The 22,081-nt window shown below is 33.4% G+C and overlaps 2 protein-coding genes and 1 pseudogene across 3 annotated transcripts; 2 read left to right on the top strand and 1 right to left on the bottom strand.

Annotated features, from left to right (window-relative positions):
- The first annotated feature begins 776 nt into the window (after positions 1–776).
- On the top strand, positions 777–1,303 carry LOC127900798 (uncharacterized; annotated as a pseudogene).
- Positions 1,304–4,758: 3,455 nt separating this feature from the next.
- LOC102614055 (protein THALLO) lies at positions 4,759–11,804 on the top strand. Of its 2 annotated transcripts, none has more exons than XM_006478552.4 (17): positions 4,759–4,882; positions 5,022–5,140; positions 5,324–5,415; positions 5,856–5,919; positions 6,523–6,671; positions 6,871–7,032; positions 7,153–7,292; positions 7,968–8,055; positions 8,472–8,651; positions 9,337–9,513; positions 9,607–9,684; positions 9,796–9,935; positions 10,019–10,160; positions 10,776–11,038; positions 11,199–11,259; positions 11,344–11,412; positions 11,501–11,804. In XM_006478552.4, exons 2-17 carry the CDS (start codon positions 5,035–5,037, stop codon positions 11,630–11,632), a joined length of 2,043 nt encoding a protein of 680 aa, XP_006478615.2. In that variant the 5' UTR covers positions 4,759–4,882; positions 5,022–5,034; the 3' UTR covers positions 11,633–11,804. The 2 variants fall into 2 exon arrangements, with proteins under 2 accessions (XP_006478615.2, XP_006478614.2); XM_006478551.4 differs by having other exon boundaries at positions 4,762–4,882; positions 5,033–5,140.
- A 6,656-nt stretch (positions 11,805–18,460) lies between these two features.
- On the bottom strand, positions 18,461–20,413 carry LOC127900797 (uncharacterized). The gene is made up of 3 exons (XM_052436031.1): positions 20,122–20,413; positions 18,680–18,819; positions 18,461–18,595 (listed from the first exon to the last, which is right to left on the bottom strand). The coding sequence occupies exons 1-3, from the start codon at positions 20,411–20,413 to the stop codon at positions 18,461–18,463; spliced, it is 567 nt and encodes a 188-aa protein (XP_052291991.1).
- Positions 20,414–22,081: the final 1,668 nt, after the last annotated feature.

Below are 22,081 nucleotides of genomic sequence, written 5' to 3'. Positions count from 1 at the left end.
CCCTATAATATGGCCACTAGCATCTGTTTCCACTTCCTCAACTTTCCTAATTGCTTCACCAATCTCCATTAATATTTCCTTGTCCATACTCATTATAGGTACATTTTGAAGTTGCACCCAATATGATGTATGTGTGAATGATTGTTTGGATCTATCCCCAATACCTCTAGGCTCTTTAAACACAATGAGGGCATTATTGAAATGCCATGGACCTCCTATTAACACATGGCTTTTATCAATCTCTGTTCCAAACTTGAACATAAAAATATTGTCTCCCAAATTTTCAACTTTAACAGCCCTAATGTTTTGCCACGCTTGTTGCAAAGCTAGTTTCAATCCCTCTTTATTCACATTCCTATTTGTTAACACTTTCACGATTAAGCATACCGCCACCGTTTTTTTCTCCTTTTGCTTTCATTTTGCTTCTTAAAGATACTCTGCCTTTTCCATCTCTTGATATAGTAACTGCTCTGCATATGGAGAGTTGTCCGAAATGGGCACTAAATACTTTTCGAGAGATCTCCTCCAAATCACTGGTATGGCTATCGAAGTCGTGAGCATCAGCATGTAGGTTCCAGATCCAAGTGGTAGTCTCAGGTCCCTTAGCTATGGTTCTTGAGAAATGCCCCGGTTTGGCCCATTCCTCGAAAGAAGTTTTTACGGGATCCCTATCTACCAAAATTTTTACTTCTGGTTCCGGCGAACGAATAATCATTGAGTCCTCCTCTTTCCGGACAACACATACAAAGAAACCCGCCAACAGTCAGTTGTCTATAATGATAGATATAATGAACGACGTTCTCAAGATTTTTATTCACCGACTTGATATTTTGAAAGTCGGTTGGTTGAACTTGAAAATTCCTTTATTGAAATTGCATCATAATTGTTCCAGAGCAACTAGAAAGAGATTATTTAACCAGAAAGAATTCAATTCAGGTCGATTCTAGTATTGAGCGAAAGGTTACACCTATGGGTTCTGTATTGCAAGTCAACCCTACTACACCAGTACCAATAGGCGGCATAGGGGAAGAGGCGCTACGTCTAGGAATCAGCAACACGAAAACTTTGTTATAAACTGCCCCCTTTCCTTAGCGGGATCGGGACTAAGAAGAATGGTTGGGATAACAAACATCCATCTCGTTCGTACTGTGGATACCCGTATAACCATCGAAGACTGTTGAAGTGATTAATTCCTGTAAATTAAGGGGCGTTGAGAACAAAGAAATTGTTGGAGTTTCCGGTTTTATCTAGTACCAACACGCGTGATATTAAGAAAAAAGCTTTTGCAGGAAGGTTGGCTAGAGATTTCAAGAGATAGTTGTCCATACACTGATAAAGGATGTATGGATTATCGAGAAGAGAGGAGCCGTGGTGGTCCCCCCGGACCGCCCAGATCCCACGAGTGAATAGAAAGTTAGATCTACATTGTATCTCACCTGAATCGGCCATCTATCCTCCTAAGGAGGAGTTTATTTTCAAACCCTTGGTTCGAATAGGAGAAGTACGCCATACTAATCTTATTGGAACTGTCCATATCCAGTTCATCCTTCGGAACCATATCACATCCCGGATCTGATGAAATAGGATGAATTGAGACGGTATTTTGTAAATACGTAATTATCTTGAATATATTAACTATTTCTTTATTTTCCGATCGCCTGGAAGGGACAAAAGAAACATCCTCTTCTTTCTTCAACAATTTCTGATCTATCTCTTCCCTATTTTCTTTAGCAAAATCAACCCTATGTTGAACATTCTCTCTCCCTTCCTTCAGCTTTTCAACTTCTTTCTTCAGATGATCAAAGTTGCTTTTGTAGCAACACAAATAACCAAATTGTTTCCCATTCACCATTACTTTTCTCTTTCAGCAAAATAATGAAGTAACAAAAGCAACTGTGACAACACTGGAATGAAAGCAAATTAATTTATGAAATTGAAGGAATTAACAGCATTGGGTTTTTTTTTAAAAAAAACTCTATTTTACCTTTTAAAAAATTGATTTCGATCCCATTAAATTTGATGGCATGGGCACTGAGTCGACTCAGAAATCGACCGCGACCGAAACGGCGACGTTGAGCTTCGAGTGGTTGAGAAGATAAGGCCTGCTAAGCATGAGAGATTTGAAGATTTGACTGGAGAGTTGACTTGACTTTTGTTGTCTGAAGGAAGGCACAAACTGACAAAAATGTGATAAATCTGCCCACAATTAACAAAATGCGAATAGAAGGCAAAGAAAACATAAGTAGATACAACTAGTACCATGACATGTGTACACGTGTGCGTGTCTTCGTATATATAATAGGTAGCAGCCTGATAATACGATATCTCTCTTACTGTTTATATATTTGGTATGATTTTTGTAGAGGCCAAAAGTATTTTTTTAATTCCAAAAATATTTATTGAAGATTTTTACTTGTGTATACTTATTTTTTAGAGTTTTTACTCTTGAATTTTAAAAACCCAAAGTTTGTTAGAACAGAGGTAAAATAGCTTTCCTATCTTTTATACAATGTCAAAAATATCTTAAAGATAATTTCATTAATTTTTGCAGAAATCTTATTTTTATACGAACCTTAAAAACCCATCACCTTTAGTTGCCAACTAAGGAATATTGTGGAATATTTATAATTTCATTAAGGAATATTTATTTCAAAAATATCTTATTTCTATAATCCACCTCAAGTAAGCTTTAAAATTTTTTTATTGTAGAAATTCTGAGAAATTATGGTAGAATTTCGAATATCGGTCGAATATAGTAGAATTTTCATATTGTTATGTCGTCATCTCTTGTTTATACTTTGTCTTCTCAAACATCGGTAGTCCTCTTTAACTTAAAATCAAACTATTATGAGGCAGGACAAACAAATTCACCGATTAAAAAAGCAATATGGCCTTGGTTGCAGGCGTAATAAATATATGGGTGCGTTTGGGATTGAGGTGCTGTAGCTTTTAAGCTGCAGCTGCTGTGAAAAAAAAGCTGTAATTATAAAACAAAAATTAATAATATATAGTAAATATAAAATTTAAATAATAATTTTGATAAAATTATTAAAGATATAATAAATTTTATATTATACAAGTGAAAAATCATAACAATATAGCTTAAAAACTACAACAGTTAGTGTTTACCAAATACTGTAGCTTAAAAGCTACAGCTGTCCAACCTCAATCCCAAACGCACCCTATGTTATATCAGGAAATGAGGAGGTGCGACAGAAATAATAATTTTCAACGTGAACAAATAATTTTGTAACTTATTGGAACAAATTGATTTCAAAGACAGTTTCTTAGCCTGCTATCTCGTTATATCAGGAAATGAGGAGGTGCGACAGAAATAATAATTTTCAACGTGAACAAATAATTTTGTAACTTATTGGAACAAATTGATTTCAAAGACAGTTTCTTAGCCTGCTATCTCGTTATATCAGGAAATGAGGAGGTGCGACAGAAATAATAATTTTCAACGTGAACAAATAATTTTGTAACTTATTGGAACAAATTGATTTCAAAGACAGTTTCTTAGCCTGCTATCTCGTCCAAAATTATGGGTGCGTTTGGAATTGAGGTTGGACAGCTGTAGTTTAAAATCTACAGCAGTAAAGTGTTTGGTAAACACTAGCTGCTGTAACTTAAAAGTTATGTTGATAGGATTTTTCACTTGTATAATGGAGAATATATTATATCTTTAATAATTTTATCAAAATTATTATTTAAAATTTATATTTACTACATATTATTAATTTTTATTTCATAATTATAGTTTTTTTTTCACAGCAGCTGCAACTTAAAAGTTACAGTACCTCAATCCCAAACACATCCTATATCTAAAACTATTTGGCCTCGTAAGTATTGGATTAGTTTGTTTTCGATATTAGTATTTATAATTTATCATGTTGTATTGTTAATATTTTGTGTGTTGGACCATTAATTTATTATGTATTGAATAACATTTTGTGAAAATATCCATTGTCCACCTATTTTTTCTAACTTTTTCAAAAATACACAATTCCTTCTTTTTTTGGCTGGAATCCACCTAAAGTTACATTTTATTTCATTTTTCCACTTCCGTTTGGAATCAGTTAAGAAAACTAACTGAATCTTAAAAAAATGATCATGTTACCCCTCAAAACGAAAATTACAATCTCACCTTAAAAATTGCAAAAAATAATCAGATTAAATTTAATTATTTTCCCCATCGGTTAATAAAGAAATTAATTCCACAACCATCAAATGCATGTTTTTTTTTTAAATATGTCTGTAATTAGAATGCTAAATTATAACAGTAATATTAAAAATAGCCCAATCTCGCAAACCATCAATTGAATTTAAGATAAGTAGAGTTTTATTATTCATTGAGTTATAATCTCTAGTAGTTAAGATTTTTTTGTACTTCATTAATGTACCAATAATGATATTCATCATTAAATCTGATTATTTTTGGTATTTTGTAGGGTGAAATTATAATTTTTGTTTTGGGAGTAAAATGGTTATTTTTTTAAGTTTCCGTTACTTTTTTAAACGGATTCCAAACGGAAATGGAAAAATGAAATAAAATGTAACTTTAGGTGGATTCTAGCAAAAAAAAAAGAATTATGTATTTTTAAAAAAGTTATAAAAAATAAGTGGACGGTGGATATTTTCCCTAACATTTTTAATCTAAGTTTTTGTAATTTTATTAAAAAATTAATTTAAAAATTCATGAAGGCCCAGGCCCGACCAACCCGCCGTCTTTTAGTGGGCCTAGGCTCAATAACATCCCGCAAATTGCTAACCCTAGTTGCAAAACCTTTGGTTATTCTTGTTCTTTTACAGGAACTACAGAAGGGTTTTAGAGATTCCCAATTTCAGAGTCGAATCAAACAGATTGCTTTTCTCCAAAACAGTAAGATGGACTATTTTGTTCGGTCGCCTTGATTTTTTTTGGTTCTTAAGCTAATCAGAATTGAAATGTCTCCTAAACTTTTGTTTATGTAATGAATAATTCAAAAATTAGCTAATTTTTGTTTTGTGATTTAATTGAGTTAATTTGAAGTCATGGGCAAGAGAAGAAAGGGTCAAAAGCCAGGGAACAAGAAGTCTAATAGAAGATTGCGAGATGAAGATTTGAATCCTGAAGATATGGATGACGAAATTGATGCTTGTAAGAATTTTTTTATTAAAAATTATTTAATTTTTTGAATTTTTTTCGCTGTCCCCAATCCACATGTGCATTTTCTGTTTATTTATTTGCCACACTACTTTTTCCCTTGGCTAGTTATGTTTTGTGAAGTGATGCTTGCTTGAGAAAATAAGAGATGGGATTTTATTTACATTGCTTTTGCAGTTCACAAGCAGAGGGATGTTATTCCTTTGGATGTAAATGGTGATGTTGGGGATGCTGATGACGATAATGAGCATCCGGTGTTTGATTTTGAGGTTTGCATTTATGTTGTTTACTGCTGATGGTTCTAGCTTTTGTGTTGGTTTAAGTTAAAAAATGAGAATTTTTTATTGCGGGCAATTCAAAACCTCTGTATTTTTTATGAATGCATGTTTAGGAGCATCCTTGAATTCTAAAGAACATTAAAATTTTTTGTATTATTTTTTTGGTATTGATCAGCTCTTAAACGAAGTTGTAGGAAAATCACAAGTGATCCTTGATAAGAATCCAATAGTAAAATAAATACCGCTTTTCTTTTCTCTTTTCTTCCCCGACTTTTGACCACATAAAGTTGACACATTTTTAAGAGGACAAACTTTCGCATGTATTTTTGTCTAAAGAAATTTTATGGGCTAAGATTTTTTCTTTTTTTTGGTCCTACAGTATGGATATAGATTCTTAACATCTCTTTGTTCCAACCATATGCTGCACGCAGGATGATGAAGATGATGAAGATGATGATGTCAATGATGCTCGAGATACTGGATTGACTGCAAAGAGTAAGAAATAAGGAATTTGAAATGTGTTGCATTTAGTAGTACTTCCTTGAATGCTATCATAAATTTGGAACTTCTTTAATCTATGCTGCATTTGGTTAATTGTTGGTTTGCATTGGGTACATCCTCTTATGAAAAATTTCTGATTAATAAAACATGCTTTTTTTTTCATATAAAATCATGAAAACATAGGTCCAGTTGTTTTGCTGGTTCCATTAATATATTGTATTTAAACAATAGATATTTTCATTGTTGCCTGTGATCATTTTTTTTATGCCAGCTTTTGATAATAGGCTGGGACACTCTTGTAAAATCGTTCATTAGCCCAGCTTGATCAGTTAAAATTGATACTCTGTAGTAAAATAATATAATTCACTAAGCTTTCCCAGGTAACATTATCAGTATCTAGTTTAATTAATCCCAATTTTTTTTTTGCCTTTTTCACATTGAATGGTTTTGTTGTACTCCATCAATATCTCTATCTCTATCAGAATTAACTTTTTAATTTTATTATTGGAGGCTCTTACAATTGATTGGACCGCACAAGAGGTTAGAAGATGTGTTTTACTGAATAGTTGTTGCATGTGTGTATGTTATTGTCCACAGTTAAAAGGCAACAAAAATTTTTGCGGGCAAAGTATGGTGGCATTGAGGATGAGATGCATGATGATGAGGAAGAGGATAAGGAAGAAAAAAAAGGTTTATGGGGTGGGATAAAGAACCAGTATTATTATGGTGACAATCGTGATTTTGAAGTAAGGATTGAATGCCAACTATAGAGTGCTAGCCCTCTTTCTATCATTCTCTCCTCTGTTTATCCATCCAAGTAGAATCTTGTTAACAAATTTATGTTAGTGTTCCAATTATATAACATTACTGATCTCATAGTTTCAGTTTCATACACTTTAAAGTTGTCTTTAACATTATTTAAATTCTCTTCTTGTAATTATGTAGCTGCAATCAAGTGATGATGATTCCCCTGCTATAGAGGAACAATTGGTGGTAAAGGAGCTGGAAAAAAGAGCAACCTCTTTAGCAATGGAAGACTTTGGCCTTCAAGACGCTGAAGATAGTGAAGATAACGAAGATGAGAGTGACAAGGGATTAACCTTAGCAGTGGGTTTTGCACATTGTTGGTTTGACATTCTTACCAATTTCCTTGATAACAGCAAGGATTTGGTTTCTAAAAATTCAGTGCTCAAAGTGGTTGACTGTCATGCTGTCAATTTCTGACAGGAAATCTCGATTAAGGGGAAAAGTACAACAAAGCCTCGGGCAAGCAAAGAAGCAGTAGATGATACTGTTGCAAGTTATGAGGAGGTCAAGAAAGACTTGAATGCATTGTCAAAAGAGGAGCAAATGGATGTGGTATACAGGTATAATTGGGCTGCCTCATCTTTTTTATGCTTTTCTTATGGAGAAATTTTCTAATCTAAAAGGAAATAGGAAGACACTGGTGCTAATGCATGTTCTTAATCGTAGTCAATTTCTTGAATAACTAGGATATTTGAGAGCTTTGGTTTTTGTTATTATCTTGTATACTGGCATAGCTAGTTATTTGCCTACCTCCTGTGTTTATACTTTATGAAAAGCTTAAGAATACGCCCTAAATGCTCAGTTAATGAGTCAATGCTTTGTGTTGTATATTTGGCAACCTTTGATGGTAAGCAAGGCTTCTTCCTAGTATACGTTGTGTGGGAAGTGTGTTTCCAGTTTGTGACATAGGGGCTAAATAAAAAAGTATATGACCAAATCTGTATCTTTAGATGTTTTATTCTTAGCTGATTTTATGGTCTGGTGATTAGTGCTTTAAATTACATGTAGCTGATTTATAGTCTGGTGATTAGTGCTTTAAATTACATGTAGCTGATTTATAGTCTGGTGATTAGTGCTTTAAATTACATGTAGCTGATTTACAGTCTGGTGATTAGTGCTTTAAATTACATGTAGCTGATTTTATAGTCTGGTGATTAGTGCTTTAAATTACATATAGTTGTTATGATAACAAGTCATATACACATGCTTCCTAGCTAATATACTGCCCCCTTCAGTTCTGCTCCAGAGTTGGTTGGTTTGCTGTCAGAACTGAATGATGCACTTGAACAGCTTGAAATAAAAGTTAACCCATTGTTAAGCAAGGTACTATTCTTCTCTGACTATTATGCTTGCACACTTTATTGAGTAAGCCCTAGAATCTAAATGTGAGTCAATTGCTGCACTTTGAATCTATGTACTGAGAGAAACTTATAATTGATCTGCTTTTATTTTGGCTGTCTGTTCATATGATGCATTGGCGCAGATTTTGTGTGATTTGAAAGAATTATAATTATCATACGTTTTATGCTATGAGATGTTTTCGATGCAGAGATTGTGATATTTGAATTTTACAATTATTGCAACTGTCCCAATGGCATGCTGCACCTGTAAACCTTCCCCCACCACTGCATTTACTGACGCTTTCGTTTCTTAGTTTCTTCATTCCTTAAGGCTGGAGTAGTTTACATTTGATTGATGGCTTTGTATTCAGCATGGTAAGTGTCTGGTGACTTGTGTAGGTGAAAGAGCGGGGGATCGCGCTGGAAGGTGGGATGCGCTATTTGGAGGTGAAGCAACTTCTATTGCTGGCCTATTGCCAAGCAATAACTTTTTATCTTCTTCTCAAGTCTGAAGGGGAGCCAGTTCGTGATCATCCTGTCATAGCTCGCCTTGTAGAGATCAAGGGATTGCTGGATGAGGTCTTCTGCTCTCTTTGAAGAGGATACCCTGTCGTCTATGGTCATTAGATAATTTTTTGCTAGCATAGCATTGATAGATTTATATGGATTAAAGAATATTTTTTTTGCTTTCATTGCAGGGATGGATTTTATATTAACTAAAGAAAGAGATTCTTTATTACAATGACAATCGTATGAATTATTGGATAATTTATGTTCTTCTAAATCTTGGAATATAGTAGTTACACAATGTAACGATACCATGCTGTAAAATTATATGTGATTAGGAATTAGGGGGTCATAAGATGCAATATGAAGTCGTAATCATTTTTTACATGCTTCATATATAAGGTTAGATTAATATTGTCAAGAAAGTAAAAGTAAATGACCACAGATGATCAGGAAGTGTAGATCAATCTAGAGAGCCACTAATTAATAGATGATAACTTTTTACTAATTTCATTATTATTTATTATCTTATTAGCTATTCTTTTACGTAAATTACGTTTTATTGTCTACTAATTGCTCAATTTGTTTGAAGTTTATCCTTATTACAATCTGCATTCTATTTATGATTATTTGTATTTTTTCTTTTTTGGTTGTTTTTCTTTGGCTTACATGAATTCGTTTCCTTGTTTGTCATCAAAGAGGGAAGGGCTAATTATGTTGTAGCTTGAAACTTTCTTATGTATGATCTACTTAACAGATTAAACAACTCGATGAGAATCTTCCATCAGAGTTAGATGAGATTTTGAAGAATGACCATTCAGCTGAAGCTTCGGCAAAGTTGGTTAGAGAGAGTGCTAAAATGGCATCCGATTCTGTTGCGGAAAATCATCACAATTCATCTTCTGTCTCAGCTGATACAGATCATGCATCAGCGGTAGTCACAAGTTCCGTCTTTTCTGTGTCTTACATAAGTTATCTTTTAGAAGTTAATCTTTTGATGTTTTTGTTTTCCTTTTAAATACTACAGGCTTTAGATGTAAACGAATTGAAAATGGAGGACATTTTGAGGGATCATGATGATAAAGGACGGAAACGCAAGCATCAGGTGGATTATTTCATGTTTGATATGTTCTTATTTTCCTTTTCCAAAGTGGCAGTATATTTTCATTTTGTTGCCTCTGCTATTTGCAAATCTTTGACTCTTCAAATATTGCAGAATGATCAAGTTGGTGTACAGAGCATGGAAATGTTAAAAGTAAGAGCTGCTCTTGAGGAAAAATTGAAGCAGAAGGGAGTCTTTAGATCTATTGCTCCAATGCCTGGGAAGGGAAAGAAACGTCTGACACCAGTGAACGGGTACTGCTTGGCTTTTAAATTCTTGAAATTATGCTGCATATTGACTATTTGAAGACTCATTCTTCTGACTTGGAATGGAGCAGACAGCTTGAAACATTTGATGATTTTGATGACGATGCTACGGGTGTTGAGAGGGGAACTCTAGGAATGAGTAATGGGCATGTAAGCTCATTGCGATCAAGTAAAATTTCCCAACTTGTCCCTGCTCAGCCAAATAAGCCAAAGGTATGAAACCTGATAATATTATCTCCTCTTTGTATGTCTTTTTAATAGAGTTCTATGAAGGGCCAAAAATTCTTCCTTGAGAAATTGTGCTTTGCATAGGGGATCAATCATCGGCTTAACATGGTTTGCAACTTTGCATATTATGTTAAGTTTCCTTTTCCTTGTTTAAATATGGCTGAAGTTAATACTTTAAACATAATTTAGGAAACTGCATTTATATTTTAATATGCTCTTAATAAATCGATGAAGAGTTCAATAGTTGAGCTGTTGCCCTCTTTGCTTTTCAAATGGCAGGCAGATTCTATTTATTGCTCTGGTATTTAAGGGATAGTTTCGTTAGATTTGATTATGATTTCCCAGATAATACTTGTTTTCAACTGTTAAGATATGAACTTACCACCACAAGACACCACCTCTTAACCCATTTGATCCAATGCTGGAGCTTGATGATGTTGGACTGAACGTACCTACGTCTTTTTTGTGGAGGCTGGAAATGGAATTCTTATCGAAAGTAGCTTGTGGTCATATTAATCAAACATCATGGATGTGTACCTGATAAGCTCTATTTAGATGATTGTAGTATGCATGTAACAATTTTTCTTTTCCTTTTGGAAGGTTGTTTCTGGTGATGATGATCTTCCTAAGAGGGACGACATTGGAGAAAGGCGGAGGAAACATGAGCTCAGAGTGCTGGCAGGAGCAGGAATTAAGTCTGAGGATGATGCTTGGGATGAACTTGGCACATTTAGGACTGATGAAGATGACGATATGGAGGTTGGGGATGATGGGGAAACCAGGGAGTCTGAAGATGAATTTTACGAACAAGTAAAACGTCAGCGAGCTGAAAAACTAGCTGCTAAATCTGAGATTTATACAAGGTGTGTTTGTTTTTCTGTGTTTAATTATTGATTTCCTCCCACATTTTGGTGCTTTAAATGTTTGTTGATATGGTTTTCCTTTTTTTCTCCCAAGTGAGAGTGCAATTTGACTTGTCCAAGTTACTTTAGATTTTATCTCAAAACATGTTTGTTTTTGCAGGACCCCAGCAACACCATCTTTGCCTGAAACTGTAGATGGAAAGCGGCACATCACTTATCAGGTGAGTGTATCTAATTTTATCAGCTTATTCAATCTTTCGTTTCATTGCTTCCTATAGTTAATTTTTGCTGCCAATTTACATCAGATGGAGAAGAACAGGGGTTTGACACGTGCACGCAAGAAGCTAACTAAGAATCCAAGAAAGAAATACCGAGTATGTGTTGGAAATTCTTTGTACAATTAATTTGTTGTGCTTGATTCTGAAATGGTATCTCACTTTCGTCTCTAATTGCAATGTGCAGTCGAAGCATGAGAAGGCAGTTGTGCGTCGTAAAGGGCAGGTTCGGGATATCAGAAAACCCACTGGTCCTTATGGTGGAGAAGCCACTGGCATTAACCCAGGAATCAGTAGAAGCACAAGATTCAAAAATTAGATGCTGTTGTTTTGATCCAATTTTCCTTGTTGAAAATCACAGAGGTAGTATTGAGTCGATGAATCTTGTAACGTTGGGGTGGTGTTCGTTGCAACCCAAAATTTGGTTGTAGCTCTGTACATGTATTTATCAGTTGAAACATAAACAGGTGATTTCGGTTTTTCATTTCAAATTCAGTCATTATTATTTTTTTTTTTCTTTTTTCTGCCCCTATTTTTTCAGAAAGCAAAATATTTTAGGGAGATTGCCACTTTCTCCCCTACAGAAATTAACATATACCATTTACCTCCCTGTTGTTTTTATAATGGTTAAAAACCCTCACTGACAGCATAAGTTTACAACATTACCCTTATTTTCAACTACTCTTTTATTTATATTTATTATAAATTAAATAAATCACATGAATAGAAACTAAATAAAAAATTAAGCATTAAAAACAAGAAATATATGTTTTGATATGAAAAAAAAATTAATAATAAAATTTTTTTCTTGTATTTATTTAATTTGTGAAAATTTTCTTATAATAAACATATAAGAAAATTATTATAAAATGATAAAAAAAATTATTATAAGAAAACTTGAATGACATAAAAATTTATTATAAGATAAATAATAAAATATTTTGCCTATATTTTTACATTTAATTTTAAAATATTACAAAATGTTTATTATAAGAAAATGTTCACAAAATAAATAATTATAAGAAAAAAATTTTATTATTAATTTTTTTCTCATATCAAAATATATTTCTTATTTTTAATGCTTAATATTTTTATTTAGTTTCTATTCATATAATTTATTTAATTCATAATAAATGTAAATAAAAGAGTAGTTAAAAATAAGGGTAATATTGTAAACTTATGCTGTCATGGGAGTTTTTGGCCATTATAAAAATAACAAGGAAGTAAATGGTATATGTTGATTTCTGTAGAGGGGAAAGTAGCAATCCCCTATATTTTATTTACATAACTATTGAAAATCTCTATGTTGAGTATGGTGGCGTTTGTTTTTTAACTTAATGACTTAGGGCCCGTTTGGGATTGCTTTTAAGAGATTTAAAAGTGATTTTGAAAATCTAAAAGCTAGTTTTAGTGTTTGGTAAAAAAAAATCAAAATCACTTTTGTCAAAATCAGCACCTCTTACAGCTGATTTTGAAAAGCAGTGAAGGAGTAGCTTTTAGATTCTGATTTTGAGAATCAATTTTATCATTTAATACAATTCCATAAATATCCTTAAAATTATTACCTAAACCCAAAATTATCCTTATTCAAATTGGAAACAAAATAAATATTTTAATAAATTTGTATTATAATTAATCAATATAAATTTATTACTATCAATTTGTTGGTCGAATTATTATTAAATTTGTTTCACTATATTATTAATTTAATTATCAATTGTTTTAAGATAAAAAAATAAAAAAGTAAAACCAATATATTATAAATTTTATTTTTAATAAAAATTATTATAATACACAATTAAAAATATTATATGTACATATTTTTATATATATAAATAAATTTTATCTTATATTATGTATATTTTAGTCATTTATTTTCTCGTAACAGTTTAACAGTAAAATTTACCAAACGTCCATAATTACTTTCAAAACTCACAGTACTTCTTAAAACAAAATTTACCAAACACTTAACTGATTCTCTTCACAGCTGATTATTTCTACAGCACAGCTAACAGCAATTATTTTAAAAGCTATAGCATTCCCAAACTGGCCCTTAAAATGACTTAACTTAATTATTTAAGTTAATTAGAGGTGTTTGTTTTTATAACTTAATGAGACTTTTTAGATAATTTTGACTTAATAAAATAAGCCAATTTTTTTAACTTTTTACTTAATGGAGAAATCTGAATTAAGTCAATTACTTGCTAATGTCAAAAATATCCCTGCTTTATAATTTATTTTTCATGTCTATCCCAAAGCTCACCCATAGACATTTACCCCACATAAAAATTTCCCTATTTTTTCTTTCTTATATTATATACGATAAAATTTAAAATTTATGGTATTTTATATATTAAAATTTTAAAATAATTATGTATTCACTTGAATATAGTTTTACTTGTAAATGTTAAAATATTGTGGTATTTAATTTATTATTTATTTCACATTCAAATTTAATAAGGATACAAATGTAAAAGTACATATTTTCAGCTTTTTAAGTTGAAAAAAATAAACAACTTAATACTTATTTTTCGAGATTGAGACAAAAAAATAAACATATTATTCAGATTCAGACATTCAGATCTATTCAAAATTCAGATTAATTCAGGTCTATTCAGATTTCAGATAAAAAAACAAACGTCACCTATATTGAAATTGTAAGTTTGAGTTAAAATTATTTGGGTTTTTGAACTCGGCAACTAAAAGAAATTGCTTGAATTCCGTCAGTTATTTTTAAAATTTTATGATATTATATTATTTCAGAAAATGTTTCTATGGAACTGGAAAAATATGTTTAAGAATTAATCGCCTATAGAACTGAATAGAAGAATCAATCAAATTCATACTTAATTCGCTAATGTTGCAGTTTTTTTACACCTCTTAGCGGACTTGTTTAACTTAATAGTCTTCATTATTGTTATCTAACAATGGTAAAATAATTAAAAATTAATTATGAGGTGTATTTCTATGTGGGCAGGTACAAAGAAATGATTTACCAGCTTGATTACGTAACAAGATGTGAAAATTAAAAATTTTCATGAGTTTATAGAACTTATTTTAATAGTTTAATGGTGTTAAATTAAATAATAGTAAAACTATTCATATGCGTTATTATAGACTTATTTTTTAAATCAAATTATGGGGTTTAATCATTTTTAAGGTTAAAGTTTAAATTTAATGGGTCTATGAGAACTAATTTTATAGACTTAAGGGGGAGTTTCTTTCTTCTTTTTTTTAAACAGATTTAACAGGCTAATTAGAAACTTAAATAATTTTCAGTTTATTTTTAAGAATTTATTTTATCCAACAAAATGGATTTAACAAAACTAATTAGTAACTCAAATAATTTTTTCTTTTTTTTAAAAAAAATATTTTACGTAAAGAGAGCTTAAGCCCCATTAGTGATGACCTCAATCCGCCCCTTTACTAATGTTCGTAAGTACATTCTAAAATTTGGATTTAACAAATAGGGTAAAAGCTTGTTTAGTCCCTATATTATGAGGTTAGTGTCCATTTAGTCCCTGTATTTTTAAAAACACCTCAAAACGTCCCTGCTACTAAATATTGACACTTATGCCATTTTTTTTTTAACTTGCTTTTACAATATTACATTTTTACAATAATGTTTCTTTTTTGGATATTAATAAAAAATTAAATTATCAAATTAAACTCAAAAATAAAATAAAAACAAAAAAGGTATATATTAATTTTTGTGGAAGCTCACGTATGTCTAAAAAATTAATATCGTAAAAAATTACATTATCAATTTTTTTAGAAAAATTAATATTTTAACTCAAGGGTGTGTTCCACAAAAATTAATATATTTTTTTTATTTTATTTTATTTTTTGTTTTTAAACTGGTAATTTATTTTTTTCTTTTTAATAATGTCTAAAAAAATTATTATAATAGGGTTATTTTTTTCTTTTTAATAATGTCTAAAAATTATTATAATAGGACACTATTATAAAAATAAGTTAAAAGGAACAAAATATAATGGTAAAAGTGTCAATAATTTAATGGTAGGGATGGTTTGAGGTATTTTTAAAAATATAGGGACTAAACGGGCACTAACTTTAAAATATAGGGACTAAACGAGCTTTTACCCTAACAAATAATATACTCGACTGTCTTGCAGCTATCTATTCAACATTGTATGGAAAAATCTGCCTAGCAGGTATGTATGCATATATATAATCAATAAATTCATTTCATGAACGTGCGGGCCAAGGCAGGCAAAGCTGCTATACAAGCAGCAGCCGCGATCCACAAGTTAAGATTATCATGCAATCTCACGGCCATGACTGCTAAGTTTCCAAAGGCAGTGACTACATAACCTATTCCTCTAATGGTTCTCACAACTATTCCATGTTTACGGCCAAAGAGAAAAATATTGTAAATGAAACAAAGAAATCCTATGATGTTGCAAGCCGTAGAAAAATCGGAGAGGATTCGAGTTAATCGATCATTACACGAGAGCCAGTTGCTGTCGTTTGACGGTGTCCGTAAAATTGAAGCTGTTTCAGCAAGCATCATGAGAAATGTCTCGGCGAGTCCAGTTCCATGGCACAGTGATGGAATTACTCTAGAGTCGCTCTCGGGGTGGGATAATAATGATTCATCACAGTACGGCACAAGTACACGATTTTCATCATAATGTGTAACATTATGTGATTGGAAAAGTGAAGAATCAATTGAACCCGCGGAGTGATGATGATAATCAGATATTTGTATATAGAAATGATCATTTAGAGAACTCTGACGAGAGCTAACCATACTATTAGTATCAGCTCCGCGAGCGAACATCAGCTTTCGAAGAACTTGAGAACCCGCTGAATATCGCACAAGGGATGCTTGATTGTTAACCAAGTTCCAACTCGATGGCAATGATAATCGGAAAGCTGAAATTTGCATCATTTCTGCTGGAGATAAGTGCACAGAAATTAGTAAAGGCACGAGAGTGTAACCTTTCCTAGCAGTAATCTCACCAGCCGGCGATATGAATTAAAATAAAATAACAACTATAGTTTTGTTTACTGCTCATCTGTTTCTTCACTGCGGAACCAAAATGGATTTGAAGAGGAAGGAGATGGATTCTGAGAAACAAACTACTTTCATGATGGCAACTTTGTATTTCACAATTTCTATGGCTCAAGTTTATGTTTGATGCCTCCTCAAAATTACATAAATGGAGGGCCACCCGTATATGTTTGATGCCTTCTCCTTCACTGGTGCATTTAGCTTGTTGCTGATCCGAAACAAGTCTCAATTTGTGATTCTACGCAGATATTTCTTCATAATTTCCATGGTTTTCTCAACATTGGCTTTATTAATCCTGCCCTGCGCCTTGATGCTGCAGGATTGTCCGCGGATGGTTTTGCTGGGAATCAAATTGTGGCAGTATGAAGATGGAGCTCCATATTGATTGAAAATATATATATATATATGTACCCAATGATTTTCTATTTGTTTTAAAGCAAATCACTACGAGAAAATATTTAATTAAAATTACCCTAATTTTTTCTAATGATTTTGCAATTGACTCCATTGCCCTTTTTGACACTGGTGCCGATTTGAATTGCATAAGAGAGTGTTGGGGAAAAATCAGGTTTTTAAAATTTTATAAAACCTTTTAAGGACCGCTCTCATATAATATATAGGAATACGTAATCCAGAAATCGTACCTTGAAAATCTGAGTTGGCTTTTTCCGCTGAAGTGATTTAGGCTCCTAGATCACGATCCGCCACCACCACTCTTGTTAGATCACGATCCGTCACTACCACGCTTGTTAGATCACGAACTGTCTCCAATGATCTTCCAGGTTATGACTCAAGTTCGATCTGTACTTGACGTGTGGGCGCCTTTATCACTACCAAAGCAACTAGCATGAGAAAATTTTTCTCTCAACAATAGAGAGAAAAATCTTTTTCTCTGATCTGTATAAAGTGGCTTCCCTCTTTTCCTTTAGAAAAAATAAGCCTTATATGTCTCCCTTTAGTGAAAACCCTAGGCTCCAAGAATGCCCAAAATAAAACTCACGTTACTTTTCATTTAATAGGGGACCCACCATGTAAAATAACATAAGGCCCTTACACATAAGCTTATTAAATGGAGCCTCCCACTAAATGATATATTTAGGCTTTTGACCCAAATAGTTAGTTATCTTGCTTATTAGTCCAGTAGTGGTGCAGTCAATTAAATGAGCTAACCCGGGGATCATTTGGGAACATACAATAGTGGCTATAACAATTAGGCATGTAATTAAACTAGCCTAATTATTTAATTCCAAATATACTCCACTAAAAGATTGGAACTGACTTCCATAATTGTATGCTCGAATAATAATTCGTCCCAAGCCACATTGATTTCTTTACTGCACAATCCTTTGTACCACATCGTTAATTAAATTGATATCTCAACTGTCCAATCAATTTAATAACATCTTATTCCTTGATCCTTACTGGTTTTCTCTAATGATCATTTTCAACATATTAAATATGTTGACACACTCTGGCCAGAGAATTCTATGATCAAGTGCCGAAAACCCATAAAGAGATGTGTTGTACAAATTCTATATTGTTAATCCATAACTCCAATACTCATAATTGCTCCCACCAAGATACCGAGTAATCTTGACCACAAGGATGTGTCGTGCCCATTGGTAACTCAAATGGAATAACAATTACAATCATGAAATCATAATTAACTCAAGATTAAGATTACAGTAAAATCAATGCCTATGAGATTTAATAAGTCTGACAGTTATTACAAAGTTAATTAAATCTCATATGTGATCCTGTTCAATGTAGTCGTACTACATCAACAAATTCATACATGATTAAGACAAATCATTCAATGAATTTATTACAGTCTATACCTAAATAAAGTGCCCAACTTTATTTATCAACTGCGAACTAAATTTATTTAATCATAAGATAACTTGTATTTATGTCTTCTGTGAATCCACATGGTGATCACATAAATACATATAATATGATTAAATGGACTTTAATACAAATATTAATGCAATTAAGATATTTGAATAAAATACCTCACCTATTTTATTAATCAGAAAAATTATTTATTACAATTAAATAAACACATATGCTTTTAAAGAGCATATTTTCCCAACAATCTCCCACTAGCTCTCAAAGCATATTTGGCATCTCACGCATGCCCATGGATTCTAAGTGCAAGTTAAAAGGTTTCCCAGGTATGGCCTTAGTAAAAGGATCTGACAAGTTTTGCTGTGACGCAATCTGAGTAACCTCCACATCACCTCTCTGCACTATATCCCTTATAAGATGATACTTCCTCTCAATATGTTTTTGTTTCTTGTGGTTCCTTGGTTCCTTAGATTGAGCTACCGCACCACTATTATCGCAAAATAGTTTCAGGGGTGCAGTTACAGCAGGTACCACCTCAAGATCTTGTAGGAACTTGCGGAGCCATACAGCTTCTTTTGCAGCTTCGGATGCAGCCACATATTCAGCTTCAGTTGTGGAGTCTGCGATACAAGATTGGTTCACACTCCTCCAACTAATAGCTCCACTTCCCAATGTAAACACATAGCCGGAAGTTGATTTTCTGGAATCCTTATCTGACATAAAGTCAGAATCAGTATAACCCACTGGAATGAGTTCATCACCAGAATACACAAGTATATAATTTTTAGTTCTTTTCAGATACTTCATTATATGCTTGACCGCAGTCCAGTGTTCAGGTCCAGGATTAGATAGATATCTACTAACCATCCCTACCGTAAAACAGATGTCTGGCCTAGTGCAAAGCATGGCATACATGAGACTTCCCACAGCTTTTGCATAGGGAACTCGTCTCATTCTCTCTATCTCTTCAGATGTTTTAGGTGATTGATCCTTAGAGAATGTAATTCCATGTCTGAATGGTAATAAACCAGTCTTGAAATTTTCCATGCTAAATCTAGCCAATATCTTATCGATATAAACCGCTTGAGACAAGGCTAAAGTTTTATTCTTCCGGTCTCGTAGTAACTTGATACCAAGAATATAACTTGCCTCTCCCAGGTCTTTCATATCAAATTGTTTTGCTAACCAACTCTTTATTGTAGTCAATACTCCTATATCGTTTCCAATTAGGAGAATATCGTCTACATAAAGAATTAGGAAGGCTACATATTTTTCTTGAATTTTCTTGTACACACATGGTTCATCAATGTTCTGAATAAATCCAAACGATTTAATCGCTTGATCAAATCTGATGTTCCATGACCGGGATGCTTGCTTCAATCCATAAATGGATTTCTGCAACTTACATACCATGCGTTCTTGGCCTTTTTGTATAAATCCATCTGGTTGCTGCATATAGATGTTTTCTTCAAGATGCCCGTTAAGAAAGGCAGTCTTGACATCCATTTGCCAAATTTCATAATTTAGCATTGCAGCAATGGAGAGTAGAATCCTGATGGATTTAAACATAGCAACCGGAGAAAAAGTTTCCTCATAATCGATTCCCTCTTTCTGAGTAAACCCTTTGGCTACTAATCTTGCTTTAAATGTTTCCACCCTTCCGTCTACTCCTCTTTTTCTCTTGTAGATCCACTTGCACCCTATGGGTTTTACCCCATTTGGTGCCTCTACAAGTTCCCAGACTTTATTGGAATACATAGATTCTATTTCTTGATTCATAGCCTTTTTCTAAAATTCAACATCTCTATCTATTAGAGCTTCGTTGTAACTAGTGGGATCTTGTACATGTTCATCTGAGATAGTCGTATAGGTTTCTCCCAAAAGCATGTATCTCGCAGGTAACCTAGTTACCCTCCGACTACGACGAGGTTCTAAAAGTGATGGATGTTCAGGGTTAATCCTGTGTTGATCATCTGGTTGTTGCTGTTCTTCCTGTTCTATAACAGGCGTTGAAAGCTGAGCATCAACCTGATCACCTGACAGCTCTTCAAGTATTACCTTACTCTTAGGTTTGAAGTTATTCATATAGTCTTCCTCAAGGGAAGTGAAATGTGTGCTCACGATCACTTTCCTATCTTGAGGACTATAAAATAAACCTCCCCTTGTTCCTTTGGGATACCCCACAAACATACAAACCTCAGAACGTGAATCCATTTTGTTTGCCTTTGGTTTCAGCACATGTGCTGGTGATCCCCAAATACGGACATGTCGTAAACTTGGTTTGCGACCTGACCATAATTCTATTGGGGTTTTAGGCACTGACTTAGATGGAACTAAGTTCAAAAGGTAAACTGCAGTTTCCAGTGCTAAACCGGAAACATGCCAAAAACCTCCCTCGCGCTGCACGGAAAGCTCCTGCTCGCGCTGCCTGCTGCATATGCTGGCTGTTGCACGCGAGTGTTGTGCAAATTTATATGTACTCGCAAGCGCACGAATCTATTGTAGTATAGATCAATGGTGACGAGTGTCGATCCCACGAGGAGGTGGATTTTAATTATATATAGAATTAATTTTATAAATGGGTAGTTGGATTTATGGTGGAAATGATTTGGAATATGCTAATACTTAAATTAAAATGGCGAGAATAAATTCTAAAATTGGAATTGCAATGGAGAGAATAAATTGAAGAGAAAATCTATTAAATTGACTTACTTGGGTATCTGGATCCGTATCAACATGCATCATGGGCTAAATAATCCGTATTAATGCCAATTAAATCATGAGGGGGGAATCCACACCTCATGAACCGCACTCTAATCAATATAGTGCTAAGGGCTTATCGTGCCAAATAATAATAACCTTGTACTAGAGGGCCGGTGAAACCAAGGCAGTACTAGACAAGATTAGTATTATTTGTCGACGAGAAGTCAAAACATTCACAAAAACTAGAGGGGAAGAGAAAATAAATTTACCAAATTAAGCCCATGACACATGTTGAAAATTCATCTTCAACCCAAGCTTGAAAGAAAATTAGCCACGCATAATTGAATTAGGGGCAAAATAGAAATTTATTAAAATACGAAGAAAATACAAGATGGAGAAGGAATTACAGAAAATTGATCCCAAAAATGGATTCAGAGCTATCAAATTAGGGGGGAGAGGCCCCCTTTTTATAGATACATGGAGTAAATCATGGCCATCGGATTAAAAACAGTTTGGATGCTCAGGATTGCGCCACGTCATCAGTCAACAGTCAACGGTTTCACCACGCGGATAAACAGTAACACAGTTTGACCCGACTTTGAACAGTAACACGGTTTGACCCGGATGAACAGTAACGCGGTTTGGTTGAAAATAATCCTGTATGATGCATGCACCGTACGCGAGATTTTTCGTCCACTGATATGCTGCCACGTCACCATCAACAGTATATAAGAATTTTAGTCCAACAGGATCGTGACACCTCATCAGTCAATGCCACATCATCGGTCAATGCCACGTCATCGTCCGTCTATGTGAACAGTGTTGTGAACAGTAACGTATACAGTACCGTACACGTGAATAGTACCGTACATGTGAATAGTGCCGTTTTTCCTTTTATGCTCCTCCTAAGGTTTTCGACCGTCCTGAGTTCAAAAGTGATGTCCGTTTTGCCGTCTGATTTCTCCTTTATTGTGAAATGACTATAATGTTCCTAAAATACATAAAATACTTAATTAAAATAAAACACATGTAATTAAATCACAAGAAGGTTAAATACATAAAAGTAAGGGTTGTTAGTAAGACTTGAAGTGTAAAATGACGGTTTTCTCCTTTATAAATATGCATTTTCTAACACTCAACAGCGAGCGTGCGCTGGCTGTTGCACGCACAGCGTGCGTT

This window comes from Citrus sinensis, chromosome 3 (assembly GCF_022201045.2).
Source record: "Citrus sinensis cultivar Valencia sweet orange chromosome 3, DVS_A1.0, whole genome shotgun sequence".
Classification (NCBI taxonomy): domain Eukaryota; kingdom Viridiplantae; phylum Streptophyta; class Magnoliopsida; order Sapindales; family Rutaceae; genus Citrus; species Citrus sinensis.
The sequence above is the reverse complement of the archived record's forward strand: the minus strand, read 5'-3'. Positions and strand labels throughout refer to the sequence as shown.

What these genes read in the sequence shown, in the direction of transcription:
- LOC102614055 (XM_006478552.4), top strand. Translation starts at nt 5,035, where the DNA reads ATGGGCAAGAGAAGAAAGGGTCAAAAGCCAGGGAACAAGAAGTCTAAT. An exon ending in ACAAGGGATTAACCTTAGCA is followed by an intron (nt 7,033 to 7,152) that starts GTGGGTTTTGCA and finishes AATTTCTGACAG; the next exon opens with GAAATCTCGATTAAGGGGAA. An exon ending in TTAACCCATTGTTAAGCAAG is followed by an intron (nt 8,056 to 8,471) that starts GTACTATTCTTC and finishes TGACTTGTGTAG; the next exon opens with GTGAAAGAGCGGGGGATCGC.
- LOC127900797 (XM_052436031.1), bottom strand. Translation starts at nt 20,413, where the DNA reads ATGGATTCACGTTCTGAGGTTTGTATGTTTGTGGGGTATCCCAAAGGA. An exon ending in ATCACTTTTAGAACCTCGTC is followed by an intron (nt 18,820 to 20,121) that starts GTAGTCGGAGGG and finishes CTTGTATCGCAG; the next exon opens with ACTCCACAACTGAAGCTGAA. An exon ending in TTTGCGATAATAGTGGTGCG is followed by an intron (nt 18,596 to 18,679) that starts GTAGCTCAATCT and finishes GATATAGTGCAG; the next exon opens with AGAGGTGATGTGGAGGTTAC.